We start from the raw sequence: 19,029 nt of genomic DNA, 5'->3' as shown, positions 1-19,029 counted from the left end.
CGCTCTCTGCATGGCGTCCATCTTAGCGGTGAGAGCCGTGATGTGATCCACCTCGTACTTGCCACCTCCTTGGCTACCTCCTTGGCCTCCTCTTCGTCGTGAGTTGTCACGGCCGGACCATTGCTGGTTCTGCGCCATGCTGTCTATCAAGTTCATAGCCTCTAAAGGCTCCCTTGACATCAGCGCTCCTCCAGCAACAGCGTCGACGTAAGCACGAGTGCTCTCGTTCAAGCCGTCATAAAACGTTTGGATCAAGAGCCAGTCTGGTATACCATGGTGTGGACAAGAGTACTGCAGTTCTCTGAACCTTTCCCATGCCTCGTTCAGGGGTTCATCAAAAATTTGACTAAAGCTGGTCAGGTCATGTCTTACCTTGGCAGTTCGTTTATGAGGGAAAAATCTGGTCAGAAACAATTTGGACAATTCCCTCCAAGTCAGAACTGAGTCCCTAGGTAAAGATCCTAACCATTTCTTTGCTTTGTCCCTAAGAGTGAAAGGAAATAGAGCAAGCTTGGTGTAATCAGCATTCTCACCGTTGGTTTTGATGGCCGTGATGCACTCGAGGAATGTTTGGAGATGGGACTGCGGGTCCTCGTGGTCGAGTCCATGGAAAGTGTTCTGCTGCACCATGTTGACAACCCCCGGATTGAAGTTGGGTTGTTGTCCTGGAATGCGTGGCAGACGGATTGCACCTCTCACATCTCCAGCCCTTGGCACATTGAACTCTCGCAAGGTCCTTGGCATGAAGACATCCATGTCGTCGTCAGACTGGTCAGTCAAGTCTTCTCTTTCTCTATCTCTTTCTGCATCCCTGTCCTCCCTGCTCGGATGTTCTGACATTGTCTCTATTATGCGAGTCGCTTCAGTTGTGATGCGAGTCGCGTCAACCTTTATGCGGGTCGCTTCAGTTGATGTCTGAGCAGGAACTGTGTCTTCTGGAGGTGTTTCGTCAAAGAGTGGTCCTCTGCTCCTCAGTTGGTAGGTCAGCTTGTATTTACCTGCAGGAGGGGGGATGAAAGCCATTTTTTTTTTTTTTTTTTTTTTTTTAGTGATAAGAAAGTGAAGAAAAAGAAAAGATACAAATTAAAATCTAGATTAACTAAGAAAAGCAAAAATCTAGAAAGGAATTGATAGCCGTCCCCGGCAACGGCGCCAAAAACTTGTTCGCGTGAAAGCGCAACGCAAGTTTCGGTACGCTTGGGAGCGTACCTTTTAAAACCGCGGTTACACCTTCCGATTAGGGTTGCAAGTGCACAACCCTATCGAGGAGTATAATCGGGTATCGATCCACAGGGACGGTTCTTTTCGATTCTAAATTCCTACGAATCCGAGTTAGGTACTAGAAGTGTGAAAAGTTGGGTTTGGTTTGTTTATATTTCCTAATTTCGAGTGACAATTCAATTAACAGTAAATGAAAGCAATTAAAGGTTTTGGTTTTGAACAATGATAAAAGGCGCTCCCAGGGTTTCAGGTTTCATCCCAAACTTTGCCTTCTCTGGACCTATCATGCGACTCGCATCATCTCTGATGCGGGTCACATGACCCTCGAGCAGAGCTGACATGTGTTCATATCTAAGTTGATTTCTTGTGCGAGGCTTCAACCTGTAGCTCTCACCTACTGGTATCTAACATAAATTGATTGTCTGGTTTGCTAGAAGTATCCACAACCTTTCGATAATGGAAAGTTCACCTCTCGGCTACTATTGATCTTAGATCTACTTCAAATACTCAATCACAATTGCAAGAAACATCAAGGCCAAATTCCTAGAAGAGATGCTATAGACATCTAACAGTAGACAATCAAGAATCAATCAAGCAATCAATGAATACTCAAACAAAGAATCACACAAGTTCAAACTTAGATCAAAACAACATGCAACTCAAAGACAAAGTTTAGAGACTACATCCTAACCCTAGGAACTAGAGATCTACTCAAGCATAGTAAAAGAAAGCATAAAAGAGAGAGAGAATAGGCAGATCATGATGAAGCTCGAAGATCCAAGGTGGATTGGAGAGGATCTTGCAATCTTCTCTTCTCCTCTTCTTCAAGCAAGCTCCAATCTCCTTCTTCTCTCTTGATCTCTGCTCTCTAAGTGATCTGGAATGTAAAGGGGGAAAAAGCTCCCGAAATTCTGGCATAGGACCTGCTTATATAGGCAACGGATCTGACTTGAGGCTTATCGGGTTGAATTTGAATTGGGCAGCAACAGTTGATGCGACTTGTATCAGGTGGATGCGACTCGCATCATCTGGTCTTCAAGTGAGGAGTGAGGGTCGCATCGCAGGTCGCCTTGGGCTTTGATGCGACTCGCATCAGGTGAATGCGACTCGCATCAGATCTTCCTGAAGTCTGCCATTTGCTTGCTTTTACCCGATTTCGCCTGATTCCTGCAAAGTAAGAACCAAAACATAGCAGTACCACATTCTATGGATATTCAATGTAAAAGACACTATTTGTTGGTTCAAAACATGGATTTTTGTATGGAAACAAGTCGAAATAATAGGTCTAATAATGTGATATCAAATGACAACTGTCAAATAAATGTGATTATTATAAATTAATATATCTCTTCACTTCTTCTCAATTGTTAATTCATTTGGATCTCCTTCCCGAGCAAAATGGACCTCATGCAACGGCTCAAAATTAAATTCGACCCATAATTTGATTGTGGTCATCGCCTTAAGATGAAGAAAAAATTTCATAATGGTGTAAAAATGACAACCGGAATAAAAACTGAGTTATTATTATGGACAGTTGAAGTATAATTTTATAATATAATGTATATAGAGACTGTAATTCAAACTTTCAGAGTGTATTAAATTATATATGCTTTTAATCATCCGATTTTTGTTTCTTCCTTCTTTTTTATCTATTTTGAACAGATGACTCGTATGTCACATTTATCTCTAATGAGAAAGATATACATATCTCTTAAGATAATATTTTTTTTTATGTACTTCTGCAAGAATTATTGGGTGGCGAATTGTCAGTATACACGTCTTTAATTTTTTTATATAAAATAAAATTCTGCCAAAAATTGTTTTTTTATAGAATTTATTTTATGAAACTGCTCTCATTTTAAATATCCAATTTCCATTTAGTAGCTATTTTTTCATAGAAAAAATAAAAAAAAATATAACTAAGTACTAATTTTTCATAGGTTCATATTTATTTTTGGGCTGAACTAATTTCTAAGAACATGGACAGTTGAAGCCACAGTTTTTATTTATATCCCAAAAAAATATAAAATTTCCAAATTCACATCCGATTTGTAAAAAATTTGAAATCTGCCAAATCCGAAAAATTATTCTGCGAATCCAAGACCTGAATCTGCAGAATAATTTTCTAGATCCAAGATTTATATTTTCGGTAAATTATTTACCGAAATGACATTTCTGATAAATGTCAAGTTATTTTTTTCTGTCATGGCTATGCCGAAATGTAAAAAAAAAAATTTTGAAGATAGATGGAGTATCTTAGAATTTGAATGCACTAGAAGGACTGTGATAATTTCTTTATTTACCTAGAAGTGATGTTTGAATAGGAGTCAAATAAGTCAGATCCAAAATATTTCTATTTTTTTCCCAGTAACACAAAAATAAATGTTTTAATTTTTCTTACAGCAGCAAAAAATTCGACTTGAAAAATATTGATCCGGATTATTTGTCGTAGTCTTTCTAATAAATTCAATTATATAGTATTCTATCTATTTTCAAAGATTTGTTCTAATATTTCAATAAAAAATCATAATATTTTCTATTTAATTAAAAAAAAATAGAAAATTATATTTCCGGTAATAATTTACTAGAAAGAGAAACCTTGAATTCGTGAATTATTCTGCAGATCAACTAAAATAATTTTCCGCATTAGACATATTTCAATTTTTTTGCAAATCGGACGTAGATTTAGAAATTTTGTATTTTTTTAGATATTAATAAAAATTTCGACAGTTGAAGTATAACGGGAGCATAGGAGATCTGACTGGATTTAAAACTGGTTCAATGGAATTTTCTAGTGTTTTATTCCTAAATTGAATGCTAATAATACGCTTCTATCGGATATTTTAATCTCGATTAATTCGATAACTGAATGGTTAAATTTTCAGAACTTTGGTTTTCTAACAGCAACTCAACAATTATAGGAACCGTTGTACATTGTTTTCACTTTTCAGCGTATTGTTGTGTATCGATTTATAACTACTAATTGCAGTATATTTGCAAACTGTTGCAAGGATCTTATATTTTTGTGACAGATTTTGTATCAAAATGTAAGATCCTTGCAACGCTAGTACATTGTTACAATATCTAGCTAGTTGTTTGAGCATTCTCTTTCTATCTAAAGAGCTCATTTTAATCATTGAGATTTCTAATGCAAGAACTGAATAAGTTCGCAGTAATTTCATCAACCATCATGTAAAGAGGACATGTTAAGAGAATCGTTGAGTGGTAGATTTTTGTATAGATTATTGCACGAAATATTTTGTTAATAAATTCAACTAGTATATGTTTATATAAATTTGACTAAAACTAGTATGCAGATGAGCTTATCAAAGCGATTGATGAGTTTAAATTCAAAATACAATGAACTGATTTTGGGTGACGAATCTAATTCATTAAAATTGATACACTTCATGAGTTATATAATTATATTTACAAGTTACAAATTATGTAATTCATCTAGTAAAGAAAAATCAAGCGGTTAAAAATAAATTAATTGAATACATTATTTCTTGATTTCTTGAATTTACAGTAAATAAACCTTAATTTTAACAAATTTAGCATATAAACACATTACTAACGAATTAGATTGGTTACAATTATTTAAATTAATTTATTGTTGAAGATGATTTACTCGTACTTTTTAGTTAAAACTCATCAACAATCTTAATAATTTGAAGTTCGTAAGAACATCATTTTGCGAACTTTTTTTTTTCAAGGCACAGACAAAATAAGATTTTCGCTTGCTTGGTACTACACAACGGAAGTACAGTCTTTAATATTACTGTTAGAAGCTTAATCCAATGTACAAGAAACTAAATTGTATCTAAATATTATTTCTCTTTTGAAATTCCATGGTAGAAGCAACCAGGAATATTTGCATTAGTAAGTGCAGCACAACACATCGATTTGTATTTGTAATTATATCAAACATAGAGCTAAAAGAGTGTCCTATTTAAATGCTTAAAAATGAGATAAAGTCTCTCGTAAAAAACCGACATCAACAGGATATAGGAAACAAATAATAATAAGCTAAACTACCGATTAATCTAGTGAAATTGCTTTGGCATAACTTCTAAATATTTCTTCAAAGATCTTGTCAACTGATTTGCTTAATCTGTAGGTCGTCCGGATTACACTCAAGTAAACAATTTCATACCAACTAATATCAAATCAATTGCAATACGCCTACCTTAGTGTCTACTTTTTTGACCTCTTAACCGTTACAACTCTTACATATCACCGACAAAGGATTTGGTGGTTGGGAATTGTTTTCAGCGGCTCGGAAGATATCGAATCTCTTGCACGTAGGAAATTCTTGTCCTGTAGTTACTATCAGTGGATCCGAAATAGATTTCAAATCAAATATTTAAATGTTAAAAGTGATCTCGATCCTATTCCACAGTAGCTCTAGTAGCTCTAGGAGCAGAAATTTTTTGTACCCTGTGATCTCATTCTGACTCGGAACTAATCTCTTAAAAAGAAAAAAAAAACGAATCAAAAGAGTCAAAGAGCTGTGTGTCACGCTCACTTCGAGTTTTTTCCTGCCAACAGGGATTACTGTCTATGATCGGTTCACCTGTATGAACTATGATTGGATCGCTTCCACTATCTGTGCGTTGTATCCTCCGGCCATTTTTATTAATAACCCAAATTTTTTTTTTTTTACAAAAGTAACCCCAAAATCTGAGTTTTTCCAAATATAACCAAACCGCCAGGCATGCTGGCGGTCCACTTCTATAGCGGACCGCCAGGGACACGAGCGGTCTGCTAGGGACCCGACCGCCAGCGTTCTGGGCGGTCCGCTTTTTTTATTTTTTTATTTAGAGATCTGATTTTTTTTATTAATATTTTCATTTGTGAAGTTTTAGTTTTTTTTGCTTAGGGTATTTGCCAAAAAATAAAACATTTGATATATTTATAAGTGATGTCGTAACTCTTTATAACTTTCAATTGATTTGTCAGTTGGATATCACGAGTCTAAAGATAACACCAATTAAGGACTTGGTCTTGATTCACAACTTTTTTTAAGCGAATAATTGGAGAGCGAGAGAGAGAATAATTGGATTATTCACTAGTGGAGAACTTGGAATTAGTGTCGGCTGTTTATGGGTATTAGTGTCGGACATTAGGCGACACTAATCGGGCTGATACTAATACTTTGTAAATAGCCAACACTAAAAGTAAGGTCCAAAAGTCCATGAAAGACCCTAAAAACTCTAAAATTATAAAGAAAGGTCCAAAAGTCCATGAAGGAAGACTCGGATCGGGAATCTGAGCCCACAAAATGGTGAAATGAATCGTTGATTGGTTTCTGATCCAGTTTTGGGCTGTGGAGTTCCTGTCAAAATTTCAGCCCGATCCGACGGACGGATCAAAAGTTACGCTCCTTTTCGTGAAGCATGCGCAGGACCATATTGCATCACATCTTCTGGTATTTGCCTAGAAGAAGCGGCTAGGTTTGAGAAGATCAGATCGGAGAGAAGCGTGAAGCGAAGTGAAGGCTATGTTTTAAACCCTAGGCATGCGTTTGAAAGAGGTGCGCGGGACTTAAAATGAAATTTTTTTAGCTTTAGTGTCGGCTGTTTATAAATAGGCGACACTAATAACTGAGAATTTTTTTTAGCTTTAGTGTCGGCTGTTTATAGATAATTCTTGAATAATCTCTTAGGCTTTTAACTAAACAAAATACCGATCGTTGTACGAAAACTTAAACTGCATTTTTGAGGCACTAAACGATGTTTTTTTTTAAATTCTGATGCTTCAGATGCTCAGGGATTCTCCCTAAATGACGTTTTTTTGTTAAATTCCAAATTGTTAGATGTTTAATCTATATTAAAATGTGATTGGAGACCAAATTTTACATTTTTTTGAATTTTTTACTATTTATTAAGATGGTTTGAAAATCGTTGTTTTTTAATGCCTACCATCGAACGAAAACTTCAAATGGATTTTTGAGGCCGTAAACGACGTTTTTTTTAAATTATGATGCTTCCGATGCGACGGTGCTAGTGTGCCACCCGGGCAAAATCAACAAGCTGTCAGAGCTTGAAATTTTTTGAATCAAGGCCAAGTCCTTTGTTCGCTTACAAAGGTATGCTACAAAGTCTCAGGTACAGCTAGCTGTACCAGTTTAAACCTTGAATCAACTCTCGTCTAAGATTGCAAGTGCACAATCCTATCCGTATAGTATAATAATGTATCGATCCTCAGGGACGGTTCAATTCGATTCTAAATTCCTACAAATCCGAGTTAGGTACTAGAAGTGAAAAGTTTGGTTTGAAGTCGTTTCAATTTCTCAATTCAATAACAAGAGATTGCAAAAGAAAATAAATGTTTGTTTCAGTCAAGTTTAAAAGGATGTTTCCAGGGTTTCAGATTTCATCCTCAGCTTTGCCTCTCTGGACCCTCACTCGACTCGCATCATCTCTGATGCGACCCTAGTGATGCGACCCGCATGGTCTCCCATGCGACTCGCATGGCCTTCGAGTGAATGCAGCATTGAACCTGTTTCTGAGTTATTCAATTGTGCAAGGTTCTACTGACCCTACCTACTATTCCTGAGCCTCAACTCTCGTTTATTAGCACCAGAAACCTAGTAAGGAATTACAATTTCACCTTCTTAGATCTACAACTTTCAACTCTCGTTTATTCGTGTTCAATCTAAGTCAATTGATCGGTTTGCTAAAGGTATCCACTATCTCTCAATAAATGGAAATCTCACCTTTCGGTTCAATTGATCTATCTTTTCAGATTTCTAACCTACCTCATGTGCTTGATTAAGTTGCAAGAAGGATCAAGTCAAGATATTAGATGAGATGCAAGAAACACTCAACAATAGACAATCAAGATTCAAACAATCAAAATCAAACAATGAAAGAATAATACTCAATTAATTGATCACAAGAACAACTCAAATTCAAATGCAATACATACAATCAAAGCTTTAGACTACATCAACCCTAGAAACAAGAAATATCTACTCAAGCATCATGAAAGAAAAGATAAGAGATGAGATAAGAGATAGGATCATGATGAAACCGAATCAAGCAAGGATCTTCCCTCCTTCCTCTCTTTCTTGATCAATACTCCAATTCTTGAGGTTTTAAATCTTCAAATTCGGAACTCCCTCTCTGGTGGCAGGGGTGGTCTATTTATAGACTTTTCAAAACGAGTCTTTCAATTCTGGGCCCTTATTGGGCCTTTGTTGTCTGCTCTGGAAACTCGCGATGCGACCCGCATCACCACTGAAGCGACCCGCATCGGAGTGTGATGGATGCGCCTCGCATGCAATGGTGCTGCGACCTGCTGGTGCGGCTCTGAGTGGTTGATGCGCCTCGCATCAAGTCTGATGCGCCTCGCATCAAGTCTGATGCGCCTCGCATCAAGTCTGATGAGGGTCGCATCAAGGTCTCTTAACTTCAGCAATTCGCTTGATTTCACCAATTTTCCTGCAAGATAAGAATGAAAGCACAGCAGTACCAAATTCTACACGTAATCATTATAATAGATGTTATTTGATGGCTCAGAATTCGTGTTTTGGTACTGAAATTGGTCAAAACAATAGGTCGGATATAGCAATATCATCCTTAATTAGTGTTATCTTTAGACTCGTGATATCCAACTGACAAATCAATTGAAAGTTATAAAGAGTTACGACATCACTTATAAATATATCAAATGTTTTATTTTTTGGCAAATACCCTAAGCAAAAAAAACTAAAACTTCACAAATAAAAATATTAAGAAAAAAAATCAGATCTCTAAAAAAAAAAAAAAAAAAAAAAAAAAGCGGACCGCCCAGAACGCTGGCGGTCGGGTCCCTAGCAGACCGCCCGTGTCCCTGGCGGTCCGCTATAGAAGTGGACCGCCAGGCGACCGCCAGCATGCCTGGCGGTTTGGTTATATTTGGAAAAACTCAGATTTTGGGGTTACTTTTGTAAAATTTTTTTTTTTTTGGGTTATTAATAAAAATGGCCGTGTATCCTCTCATGTTTCCACTCCAATTACAATATTCTGCTAATCAAATTCAGGGCTTTCTGACGGCCTATACTTTGTAAATTGATGAGAATTTTGATGACATGGGATTTATATCTCAAAACGTGCACATTGGTTTTGAATTCTGAAATATCTCGAAAATATATCGGAATCAGATTTTCACACAAATGCATGACAAAAATAACACATGGTTGGACTTAATTTTTTTTCTACATGCCACCTCATTTGCATGTTATCAATTTTTTTATTTATCTTCATAAAAACTGAATTTATTTAATTAAAATTATTTTTTTACAGTTATTTCTTTATTTTTTTCATGACAACTTTTACTATTAATTATATTTTTTTATTTTGCTTAACTATTATCATATTTTACCTAATAAACTTTAGATTATTAAAATTAATCACACATTTATCAATAATCATTAACAAAAAAATATTATTGCAACAAGTTTTAAAAAGAAAAGAAAAATACTATAATTTTCCATGAATATCTTTTTCAAATTAGAATTTTTCACAACTATTCTTACAACACAGTCAAATATTTATTTTAGGACATTCTCATGTTCATTCCGAGCATATTCAAGGGTATGGATTCCAATGAATTTTCATCTTGCTTCGTCTCAATTGAGCAGATGACTTCATTTAAGAGTTCTACCGCTTGTTGTCTTTTTCGTTTGTCTCGACTTTTCGGGTTCGACTGAGGGTTTGTGAATTTATTCCACTCCGTAGTATCTACTATATCTATATGAGAACATGGTATGTGCTTTTTGGTTGTTGTCGATAACGAGAACGTAAAGAGTTCTCTCATTCCTTCTCTCTTTCTTTTTCTTCCTCCTCTCAGTGGTTACTATCCTGGTCCGTTGATTCAGTTCCCGATTCTGGTTTGATTCAGTACCATATTGGCTGAGTGGTGATTGTCCTGGTTCGGTTTGATTCAGTCCCTCTTCTCCCTCCTCTATGAGTGGTGACTATCTCGATCCGGTTTGATTCAGTGCCTCTCGGCTGTGAATTCCTCTTGGTGGTGTTGAATTCGGAAAAAAAATACGTTTCATCCTCAAGGAAGGGCACGACGCAGCATAGTCCGCAAGCTATGCAACTCGAAGAAATTATTGCTGTGTCTACATTCTCAGAGAAGAAAATCAGAAGGCTCACCTACTTGCTATTCGGACGCGAATAGACCAATTCGCATTCTTTGACTACACGTATCTTTTATTTCTTGACATAACAAATTAGATGATTATAGAAATAACTCAATGTATAGGTTTTAATGCTTTTTAATTTAAACAAAAGAAATCTATGTAATAGTTACGTTGTAAATTATTGGACCAATGCAATTGCCTACGGATTTTCATCCAAAAATAAATAAATAAATAAAAAAATTTACCAAACAAAAATAGTTTTCTTTGTATGCGGCACCTGCATTTTGTAATTTTTATTTTTGTTAATTTTTCAATTTTGTGTAATGCTATCATTCACCAGTCACCAGTCAACATAACACTGCTTAAAAATTTAGTCTAAATAGTAATTTGTTGTGTTATGTTCTTTTTAACATATTAATTGACAGATATTGTGACATGAGCATACAGATACCAAATAAAAGACCATAATTCCTAATTGACATTTTAACTTCCTCAACGTAACAACAAAAACTATCTTTCATTAGTTCAATGATTCTATCTCTCTGTTTTTTTTTCTTCTTACTTTTAAAGTATTTTGCATCGTACGGTTTTGTCAGAAGTTACAGCTCCCGACATTACACGTTAGTTTTTCTCTATATAATGACTAAAAGTAATATTTTTCATTCAAGAAGTCCCAGGACCCAGATTGAAAATTTAACTGAATTATTTCTCGTTAATAATTGAATTTGAAAAAAATTGAATCCGTTTTATCTTAAAAAGACATCACTAGAGAAATTGAAAATTTAACTTAGTATTTCTCTCCTCTTCTCATTAATACTTGAAATTGAAAAAATTTGAATCCGATGTATCTTAAAAAAAAAAAGATCCCTGCGGCGTCTCGGGAAAGCCATGCACATGCCACCAACTTCTCGCTTAAGAAAATCTAGGCGTAAGCGCAATTCTCTATGCTAGATCGGTGAATCCGGAACTTCTACATTTTTTACAGTGAGGTCCCACCGCCCCACTCCTCCGAAATTAGCCTCGGATTTTCTCCAAATCCTCTTTGTCGGTTACAATCTTCTCTCCCAAAGCTGCAAAACATCTATTGTTTAAGGGTATTTCAGTAAATATAATTGATTTTATGGTTGCTGAGGTGTCCTGTCTTTATCATCCTCAGCTAAGCATTGCAAACACCCCGCTCAAATCGTTCAGTTTATGATTTTATACTGACACGTGGTCTAATTTAAATGAAGTTTTTTGTGTACAAATATAGTCTGTGTTCTTCTAAATTTTACGACAAGAATTTGGATTTTGCTTAATTAAGGCTGGGGGTCTGTTGGTGATCCAACCCCATGTTCGGGAGAAAATACCGGTACACCAACAGGAATGCACCGACCAATTCTCTTACAAGTGGGACCCACATGCAATTGGAAGATATGGTTCAGTTCAGTGAGCGTTAAGCTCTCCCATTTGTCACAGACCGGGTTCAATATTTTATTTTGGATCTCACTGCGCGCGAATTGTATTAAAGCAAACAAAATCCCTAAAATTTCTTTTACAAACAAAGCGAGACCGTTTGGATTCAACCTCCTTTTCACTTATCCTGGATCCACAAAAAGGTAAACATCTTTGTCTAATTGTTTTGCATTTTGTTTTTGGATATTTAACGAGAGCAGAGAAAGAGAGGTAGTGCGCAGCCTAGATCTGCTCTGCTCATCTCTCGCTTTGGGTAGTTAGAATCTAGGTTCGTTCATTTATTTTGATTTATCATATTGACATGATTGCGATATGAATGAGGTTAATGTAGATCCATCCTTTTGATGCTGCGAGAGTTAGGAAAAGGAACGTTTCTCTTTGCTTGGTCTGATTTGGGATTTTTAGCTAACTTTGGTGAGCTTCTTGAAGCTGTTAAATGCGATGTTATTAAGTTTGTTTGAAGGTTTAATTTTAGGCCAAAAAAGAGAATAAGGACATTTATTTGCTAATTTGTTTTTTTGGTAAGCCGTAATTTAGATTGAAATTTCAATAAAATTGCCTTTTTGGTTTCATACTTTCCATTTGATTTTATCGACCAAATAGTCGCAATATCTTGGTAACAATACATGGCCTGAATTAAGCAACAACTTCCATTTCAATCAAAGAATAGAATAGTATTGTTAATTTGAACAATGTCAGGCCTTTTATAATCAATTAAAAGAGGGGAAAAAGAAAAGAAGAGAGAGAAAAGGGTAAAGAAAGTAATTAAAAGAAAAGAAAAGAGTAGATATTTGCACAATTATACATGTATCGATCTGAGAAACTACGTTTGGAACAATTACAAGAATGAAATATTTGAAGGAACAAATAGAACACATAGTACCAAATAATTGTCCACCAGTTCATTTTATAAGTTAACCAGCAAGATATTTAAACAAATCTAAATTCTTACATTCAGCGTCCATCATTTAACAACTATCTTTCATTTTCTATTACTATAGATGGCTTTATTTGAGAGAAATCCAAGTAGGCGGCCGTCGAGTAGCTACTCGACAGCCACATTTGTTGTATTTGTTGCCCTTGTCTTAGTAGGGGTGTGGATGCTAACATCATCAACGTTCACACCTGCTAGTCTCCCATCAGAAAGCAAATCTCAGACAGATGAACCAATCTCAGAAACCGAGTCTATTGTCACAAGTGAAGAGCAGCCGGTGGTTGTACCGACTAATACCCAACAAGAGGATACTAATACTGACACAAACACCGAGAGCTCCTCAAATGAAACTGAAAACAAGAAGGGAGATGGAAATGAAAGTGAAAACAAAAAGGAAAATGGAAATGAAAGTGAAAACAAAATGGAAAATGGAAATGAAAGTGAAAGTGAAAATGGAAATGATTCTGATGAGCAAAATGTGCCTCAAAAGGTGACAGAGAAATCTGATGAGAAGATTGAAGAAGAAAATTCCTCTAAGCCAAGCGAGGATACCAAGGGTGGAAATGAAAGCAAGGATGATACTGAAAATAAGCCTAGTGAAGATACAAAGGGGGAAAATGGCACGCCGAAATTTGATGATGAAAATGGTAAGACTGAGGGTGGGGAGTTGGTTACACCAGGGGAAGGCACTCAAGAATTAATTAGCCAAAACAAAACTTCAGAAACCGAAAGTGGTTCTGAAAGTTCCACCAAGAGGATTGTTGAGAGGGGCCCTGAACAAAATACTAGCAATGATGAAAACAATAACTCAAAGAATGATAAAGGCTTCAGCACGGAGACTACGACCAGTGAAAACCAACTTGAACCCAACAGCGGCATAGAGACAGTAGAAAAAGAACTTACCTTAGAACAAAATAACACTGATACCCCTACTAAGGAGTCTTTCCCTAATGGGGCCCAATCAGAGCTTCTAAATGAGACGAGCACGCAAAATGGAACCTTCTCTACCCAAGCGGCCGAATCAAAGAATCAAAAGGAGATGCAATCAACCTCAGGAAATAAGAAAGGAAACAAGAACGATGCAATTGCAGTTACTTGGAAATTATGCAATACAACTGCTGGGACAGATTATATTCCTTGCTTGGACAACGAGGTGGCTATAAAGAAGCTCCGTACGACTGGGCATTATGAGCATAGAGAGAGGCATTGCCCTGATGAGGCGCCAACATGCCTTGTACCCCTTCCTGAGGGATATAAGAGGTCTATTGAATGGCCCCACAGCAGGGATAAGGTAGTTTAAAATTTACATGTCACTTCTCCTTAAAAAAAAAGAAATTACAGGTCAGGTACTGGTCTTGTATGGTGCTGTTGCGGTACCAATATGGAGCATATTGCACTAGACCAAAGCCATCCACCATACTGAGCTATTTCCAACATTATTGTTGTCGTCGTCATTGTTGTTATTATTTAATTAAATCATGATGTATGTGGTTTGACCTAAAACATCACTCAGAGGCCATCTGGGGGCTTTATTGTACTGCACAAATTAGGAACTCCGTAAAAGGCAACTATCTAGTAAAGATGAGTTTCTTTTCCTGACTTGTGATTATTTGATTTGTATACAGATTTGGTACCACAACGTACCTCATACCCTGCTCGCAGATGTAAAGGGACACCAGAACTGGGTCAAGGTTTCTGGCGAGTACCTTTCTTTTCCTGGTGGTGGGACCCAATTTAAAAATGGTGCACTCCACTACATTGATAACATCGAAGAGGTTTGCTTTTACTTCTCTTTTTTTTATTGTATATACATCCTGATGTCTTATGTGAATAATAGTATAATGACCAAATCCAAGTATAGTTTGATTACTGCATATTATACAATTCACGCATGATGGATTTTAGTCAATCCTCATTGTTGGCCTTTCTGTTGTTATTGCAATTCACTTGGCCCGACTAGGTGAGGCAATCATGTTCATAGTTGAGATATTTGTTGGGCTATTAAATGGATATCTGTGTTCCTTTGTTGTTGTGTTCTTGATTTTCTCTACATCTTTTCACACAAGGAATTGCACAAATGTCCATTGGCCCAGTTCAAGGTAACGTAGGTACTACTAACCCAGTTGAATTTCTGGCCTTCTCATTTCATTAGAACTAGCATTCTCTTTTTTTTTATTATTATTATTTTTCTCTTTCGTTGTGCTAATTTCTCTTCCATTGCTGTTACAGTCATTTCCAGACATCGCATGGGGAAAGAAAGCTAGGGTTGTACTAGATGTTGGGTGCGGGGTGGCGAGTTTCGGTGGTTTTCTGTTCGACAGAGATGTTTTGACAATGTCTTTTGCACCTAAAGATGAACATGAGGCTCAAGTGCAATTTGCACTAGAAAGGGGCATTCCTGCAATTTCAGCTGTGATGGGAACTAAGAGGCTCCCTTACCCCAGCTTGTCCTTTGATGTCATTCACTGTGCCCGCTGCCGGGTTCCATGGCATGTAGATGGTAAGATATTTTTCCCTTTTATCTTTGTTTTTTCTACGTATAGTCCTGCGAAAGAAAAAGCATCTTGAACACTTCTATACAACAACAACGACAACCTAGCCTTTAGTCCCAAACAAGTTGGGGTAGGTTAGAAATGAAACTCAATCACAATCATAAAATAAAGATAAGTAGTAATAAAGTAGTAATAAAAATGAACACTTCTATAAACTTAGGAAATGTCCAATGTACTCCTCTGCTCTCTGTACTTCTAAACTTTCATTCCGAAGTAGGGAGTTGGGAGGCGAGGAAATGGGAAATCTGAGATTTTCTGAACATGTTCAAAGTAGTGAGACGGAAGTGAAGTAGCTGTATTTTCATGTTCATAAGGATATACAATATGAAAATTGTCCAGCATTTTGTTGGTGCATAAATTATGCCTGTGGCTGTTTAAACCAACAAAATTTTGTTTTTTAAAGGGATGTTGCTTTAGTTTGGAAAGGAACTTGCATTCTTGTTGCATTAGAAGTGCAAACTCTTGAGTTGGTTCATACTGGAACTTGAATGGGTTCAACCACTGAAAGATTGGGGTCCTTGAAATTTGTAGTTCATGTGTAAATTGAAACTTCCTCCACGGACTCCAAATAGTATTTACACAGAAAGCACAAGTTTGTGTTATGCAGATTGTTATGTTAGGAATTACCACAGAATAAAATTAAGCGCTGACTTAAATCTTAATCTTCTACAGGTGGTATGCTTTTGTTAGAGTTGAACCGATTGTTACGGCCTGGTGGTTACTTTGTCTGGTCAGCTACTCCTGTTTACCAAAAGCTACCTGAAGATGTTGAGATCTGGGAAGGTTAGTACCCTCATAGGTTCTCTCTGGTATAACTGTGAACTTATTGGTACAGAATGTTGGTATAATTAGACCTTTCTTTGAATAATCCAGCAATGTCTGAATTGATGAAAGCCATGTGCTGGAAAATGGTGACGAAAAAAAAGGACACTCTAAATATGGTCGGTCTGGCCATCTATCAAAAACCATCGGATAATAAATGCTATGAGCAAAGAAAAGAGAACAGTCCTCCGATGTGCCAAGGATCTGATGATCCCAATGCAGCTTGGTAATTATTTTTACAAATAAAATTACATTAGTTGTTCTTATGTATGCGATTTCTTGAAATTTTCACAAACATTGAATTACATCACTGACGATAATTTACCCTAAAAACAAATACTGTTCAAACTTTTTGACCAAATTCTGTAGAGTAGCCCAAAACTTTGCTATTCTTTTTTTTTAGAATGCGACCTGTTATTGAAGATACAGTTTTCAACCTTTTTTAGGACAAGAATTGCATAACATACTCATCAATAACAAAAATATAGAAATTAAGAAGATTTCATATGTACTGATTGGAAGCAAGCAATGTTAATACTGGCCCTATTTAATGGATATATTTCTTGTAGGAACATATCTTTGAAAGCATGCATGCATAAGCTACCGGTTGATCCTAATGTGCGTGGGTCCAAGTGGCCAGAACAATGGCCTAAGAGAGCAGTGAAGGCACCATACTGGTTAAATGAATCGCAAACTGGTGTGTATGGCAAACCTGCCCCTAAAGATTTTGAGGCTGATTATGTGCATTGGAAGCATGTTGTCAGCAATTCATACATCAATGGCATGGGAATTGATTGGTCCCACATCAGGAACGTCATGGACATGAGAGCTGTTTATGGCGGGTAAGATTTTAAGATCAATATTTGTTCAAGTTTTTATTTATTTTTATTTTAATTTGCTCCTTTACTTTTCTCTTGTATGTTACATCTGAAAGGTCAACAATGCTACCAATGAGCATTTGGAAATTTGTGATATAAAGTTGAAACATCTTTTCTTATATATTTGTGAACTATTATCTATTTCTGTAATTTTTGAATTTGTTATTACTTATTTAATTAACTTATCTTATGAAGTGTATACATGTGGTTAGTGTTTACCATTCCTTGGTAGTAAGTAACCTTGAAAGCATTTGTTACTTATGTTCTAAAAACAATGTTTCATAATGTTAACTACATTTTACCTGTAAAATCATTTCTGACAGTAACTTTATGCAAAGCTTTATGCGGTGCATGCAGCCCTTCAAGCTGGGTGGCAAGACCAATTGCTGGTGCAGTAATCTAATCCTTAAAATTCAGAATGCTTGCTTACTCCTCTCTTTGTTAAATTTCTGCAGATTTGCAGCCGTTTTGAAGGACATGAAGGTGTGGGTGATGAATGTGGTGCCTATTGACTCACCAGATACACTTCCAGTAATTTATGAGCGTGGTTTGTTTGGTATGTACCACAACTGGTGTGAGTCTTTCAACACATATCCTAGATCTTATGACCTACTTCATGCTGACCACCTCTTCTCTCGCATCAAGAAGAAGTTAGTGATCTGCTCCTTATTTATTTCTAATTTATTCTTGTTATTTTTTCCTCTTAGGGTATAAAGCCGGAGTTCTTATTATACTGACAATTATGCATGTACCTCTACAAGCCCTCCAGGGATCATGTACCCTCCTGAAAACTAGAAATGACATGCCTAGGCATTCATTATATTAGATGTGCCATCCATTCTACTCTTATGCTAGATAGTTCAAAGGAAAACAATGGAGTTTAATTTTGGTACCTTCTGAAAGAAATAAGAAAAAAAGCAATGCAGAAGTTCCTTTTCATTATTTGGAGTCTTTTTCATGAGGTTTGGACAGTATCTACAACATTTGTGTTACACGGGCAATTATTTATATTCTGGTTTTGCAGGGATACAGATTATTCCTTATTATTTTTTAAAGTGAAAAATGCAATATCAGCAGAGGATTACTAATTAAGTCATATTTCTTCTACAACCTGAAATAAACACCAAATTGCCCAGGAAAAAGGGGAAAAAATATAAAGAAATCTGACATTTACCATCTACATTACTGTACTGAGTTTGCTAGATTTAAGCCACTCTTTCCTTTTCCTTTCTTTTGCTTCTTGTAGATGCAATATTTTGCCGCTGATGGCTGAGGTGGATCGGATGCTTAGACCTGAAGGGAAGTTGATTGTGCGAGACACTAGCGAAACCATAAACGAGATTGAGAGCATAGCAAAATCACTAAAATACGAGGTCAGAATGACATACACAAAAGAGAAAGAAGGTTTGCTTTGTGTTCAAAAGACAATGTGGCGCCCCACTGAGGTTGAGACTAGCACAGCGCCCTTGTCTTAGAACCGTAGCTATAGTATAGATATTCTTTTACATAAATGAAGTCTCTACATATCCTTTTTTGGTATAGTTATCTCTTGAAATTTTGTGCAAGGCAGCGTCTGCCGTTCAGAATTGTTTGGTTCATAGTATAGGTATTGCACTATTAATTGTTTGTTGTTGGTTAAGGACCTAAGGTGGTTGCGGTGGTGTACATTTTGTATTGCCTTTATTGAATTATTTTTGGTGCATTATGGGGAAAAAAAATTTGATTACGTGATTTTGAGATGGGATAGTATTTTTGAACTGTTCTTTACATTCCGTGTATACTCCTGGCTTAATTCAGTTATCGCAGGAAATCATTTGGGGTTCTAAGGAACAAAGTTGTATTCATAATCAAATACAAGCTCCTGTTTCCTTTTGTATATTGGGCAGCTATAAGAACATGAGAACCATGCAGTGGATAAGACGTAATATATAGATTTCATATTTCCTGTGGGTAAACATGAAAAAAATGCATGTTTTACGGACGCAAGACACTTGCTTTGTTGGATTATATGTTACATTTGATGCCAGTCTA

The 19,029-nt window shown here is 36.3% G+C and overlaps 1 protein-coding gene across 3 annotated transcripts; it reads left to right on the top strand.

The window, feature by feature from the left end:
* Window positions 1-11,801: 11,801 nt before the first annotated feature.
* LOC144552920 (putative methyltransferase PMT24) lies at window positions 11,802-18,733 on the top strand. 3 transcript variants are annotated; one of them, XM_078300959.1, is made up of 9 exons: window positions 11,802-11,955; window positions 12,814-14,037; window positions 14,372-14,521; window positions 14,976-15,246; window positions 15,971-16,081; window positions 16,172-16,346; window positions 16,690-16,962; window positions 17,454-17,648; window positions 18,245-18,733. In XM_078300959.1, the coding sequence occupies exons 2-9, from the start codon at window positions 12,814-12,816 to the stop codon at window positions 18,471-18,473; spliced, it is 2,628 nt and encodes an 875-aa protein (XP_078157085.1). In that variant the 5' UTR covers window positions 11,802-11,955; the 3' UTR covers window positions 18,474-18,733. The 3 variants fall into 3 exon arrangements, with proteins under 3 accessions (XP_078157085.1, XP_078157093.1, XP_078157101.1); XM_078300967.1 differs by lacking the exon at window positions 11,802-11,955 and adding an exon at window positions 11,959-12,080; XM_078300975.1 differs by lacking the exon at window positions 11,802-11,955 and adding an exon at window positions 12,149-12,226.
* Window positions 18,734-19,029: the final 296 nt, after the last annotated feature.

The sequence above is a fragment of the Carex rostrata genome, chromosome 1, assembly GCF_964058835.1.
Source record: "Carex rostrata chromosome 1, lpCarRost1.2, whole genome shotgun sequence".
NCBI classification, from domain to species: Eukaryota; Viridiplantae; Streptophyta; class Magnoliopsida; order Poales; family Cyperaceae; genus Carex; species Carex rostrata.
The sequence above is the reverse complement of the archived record's forward strand: the minus strand, read 5'-3'. Positions and strand labels throughout refer to the sequence as shown.

What these genes read in the sequence shown, in the direction of transcription:
- LOC144552920 (XM_078300959.1), top strand. Translation starts at nt 12,814, where the DNA reads ATGGCTTTATTTGAGAGAAATCCAAGTAGGCGGCCGTCGAGTAGCTAC. An exon ending in GGCCCCACAGCAGGGATAAG is followed by an intron (nt 14,038 to 14,371) that starts GTAGTTTAAAAT and finishes ATTTGTATACAG; the next exon opens with ATTTGGTACCACAACGTACC. An exon ending in ATGAGAGCTGTTTATGGCGG is followed by an intron (nt 16,963 to 17,453) that starts GTAAGATTTTAA and finishes AAATTTCTGCAG; the next exon opens with ATTTGCAGCCGTTTTGAAGG.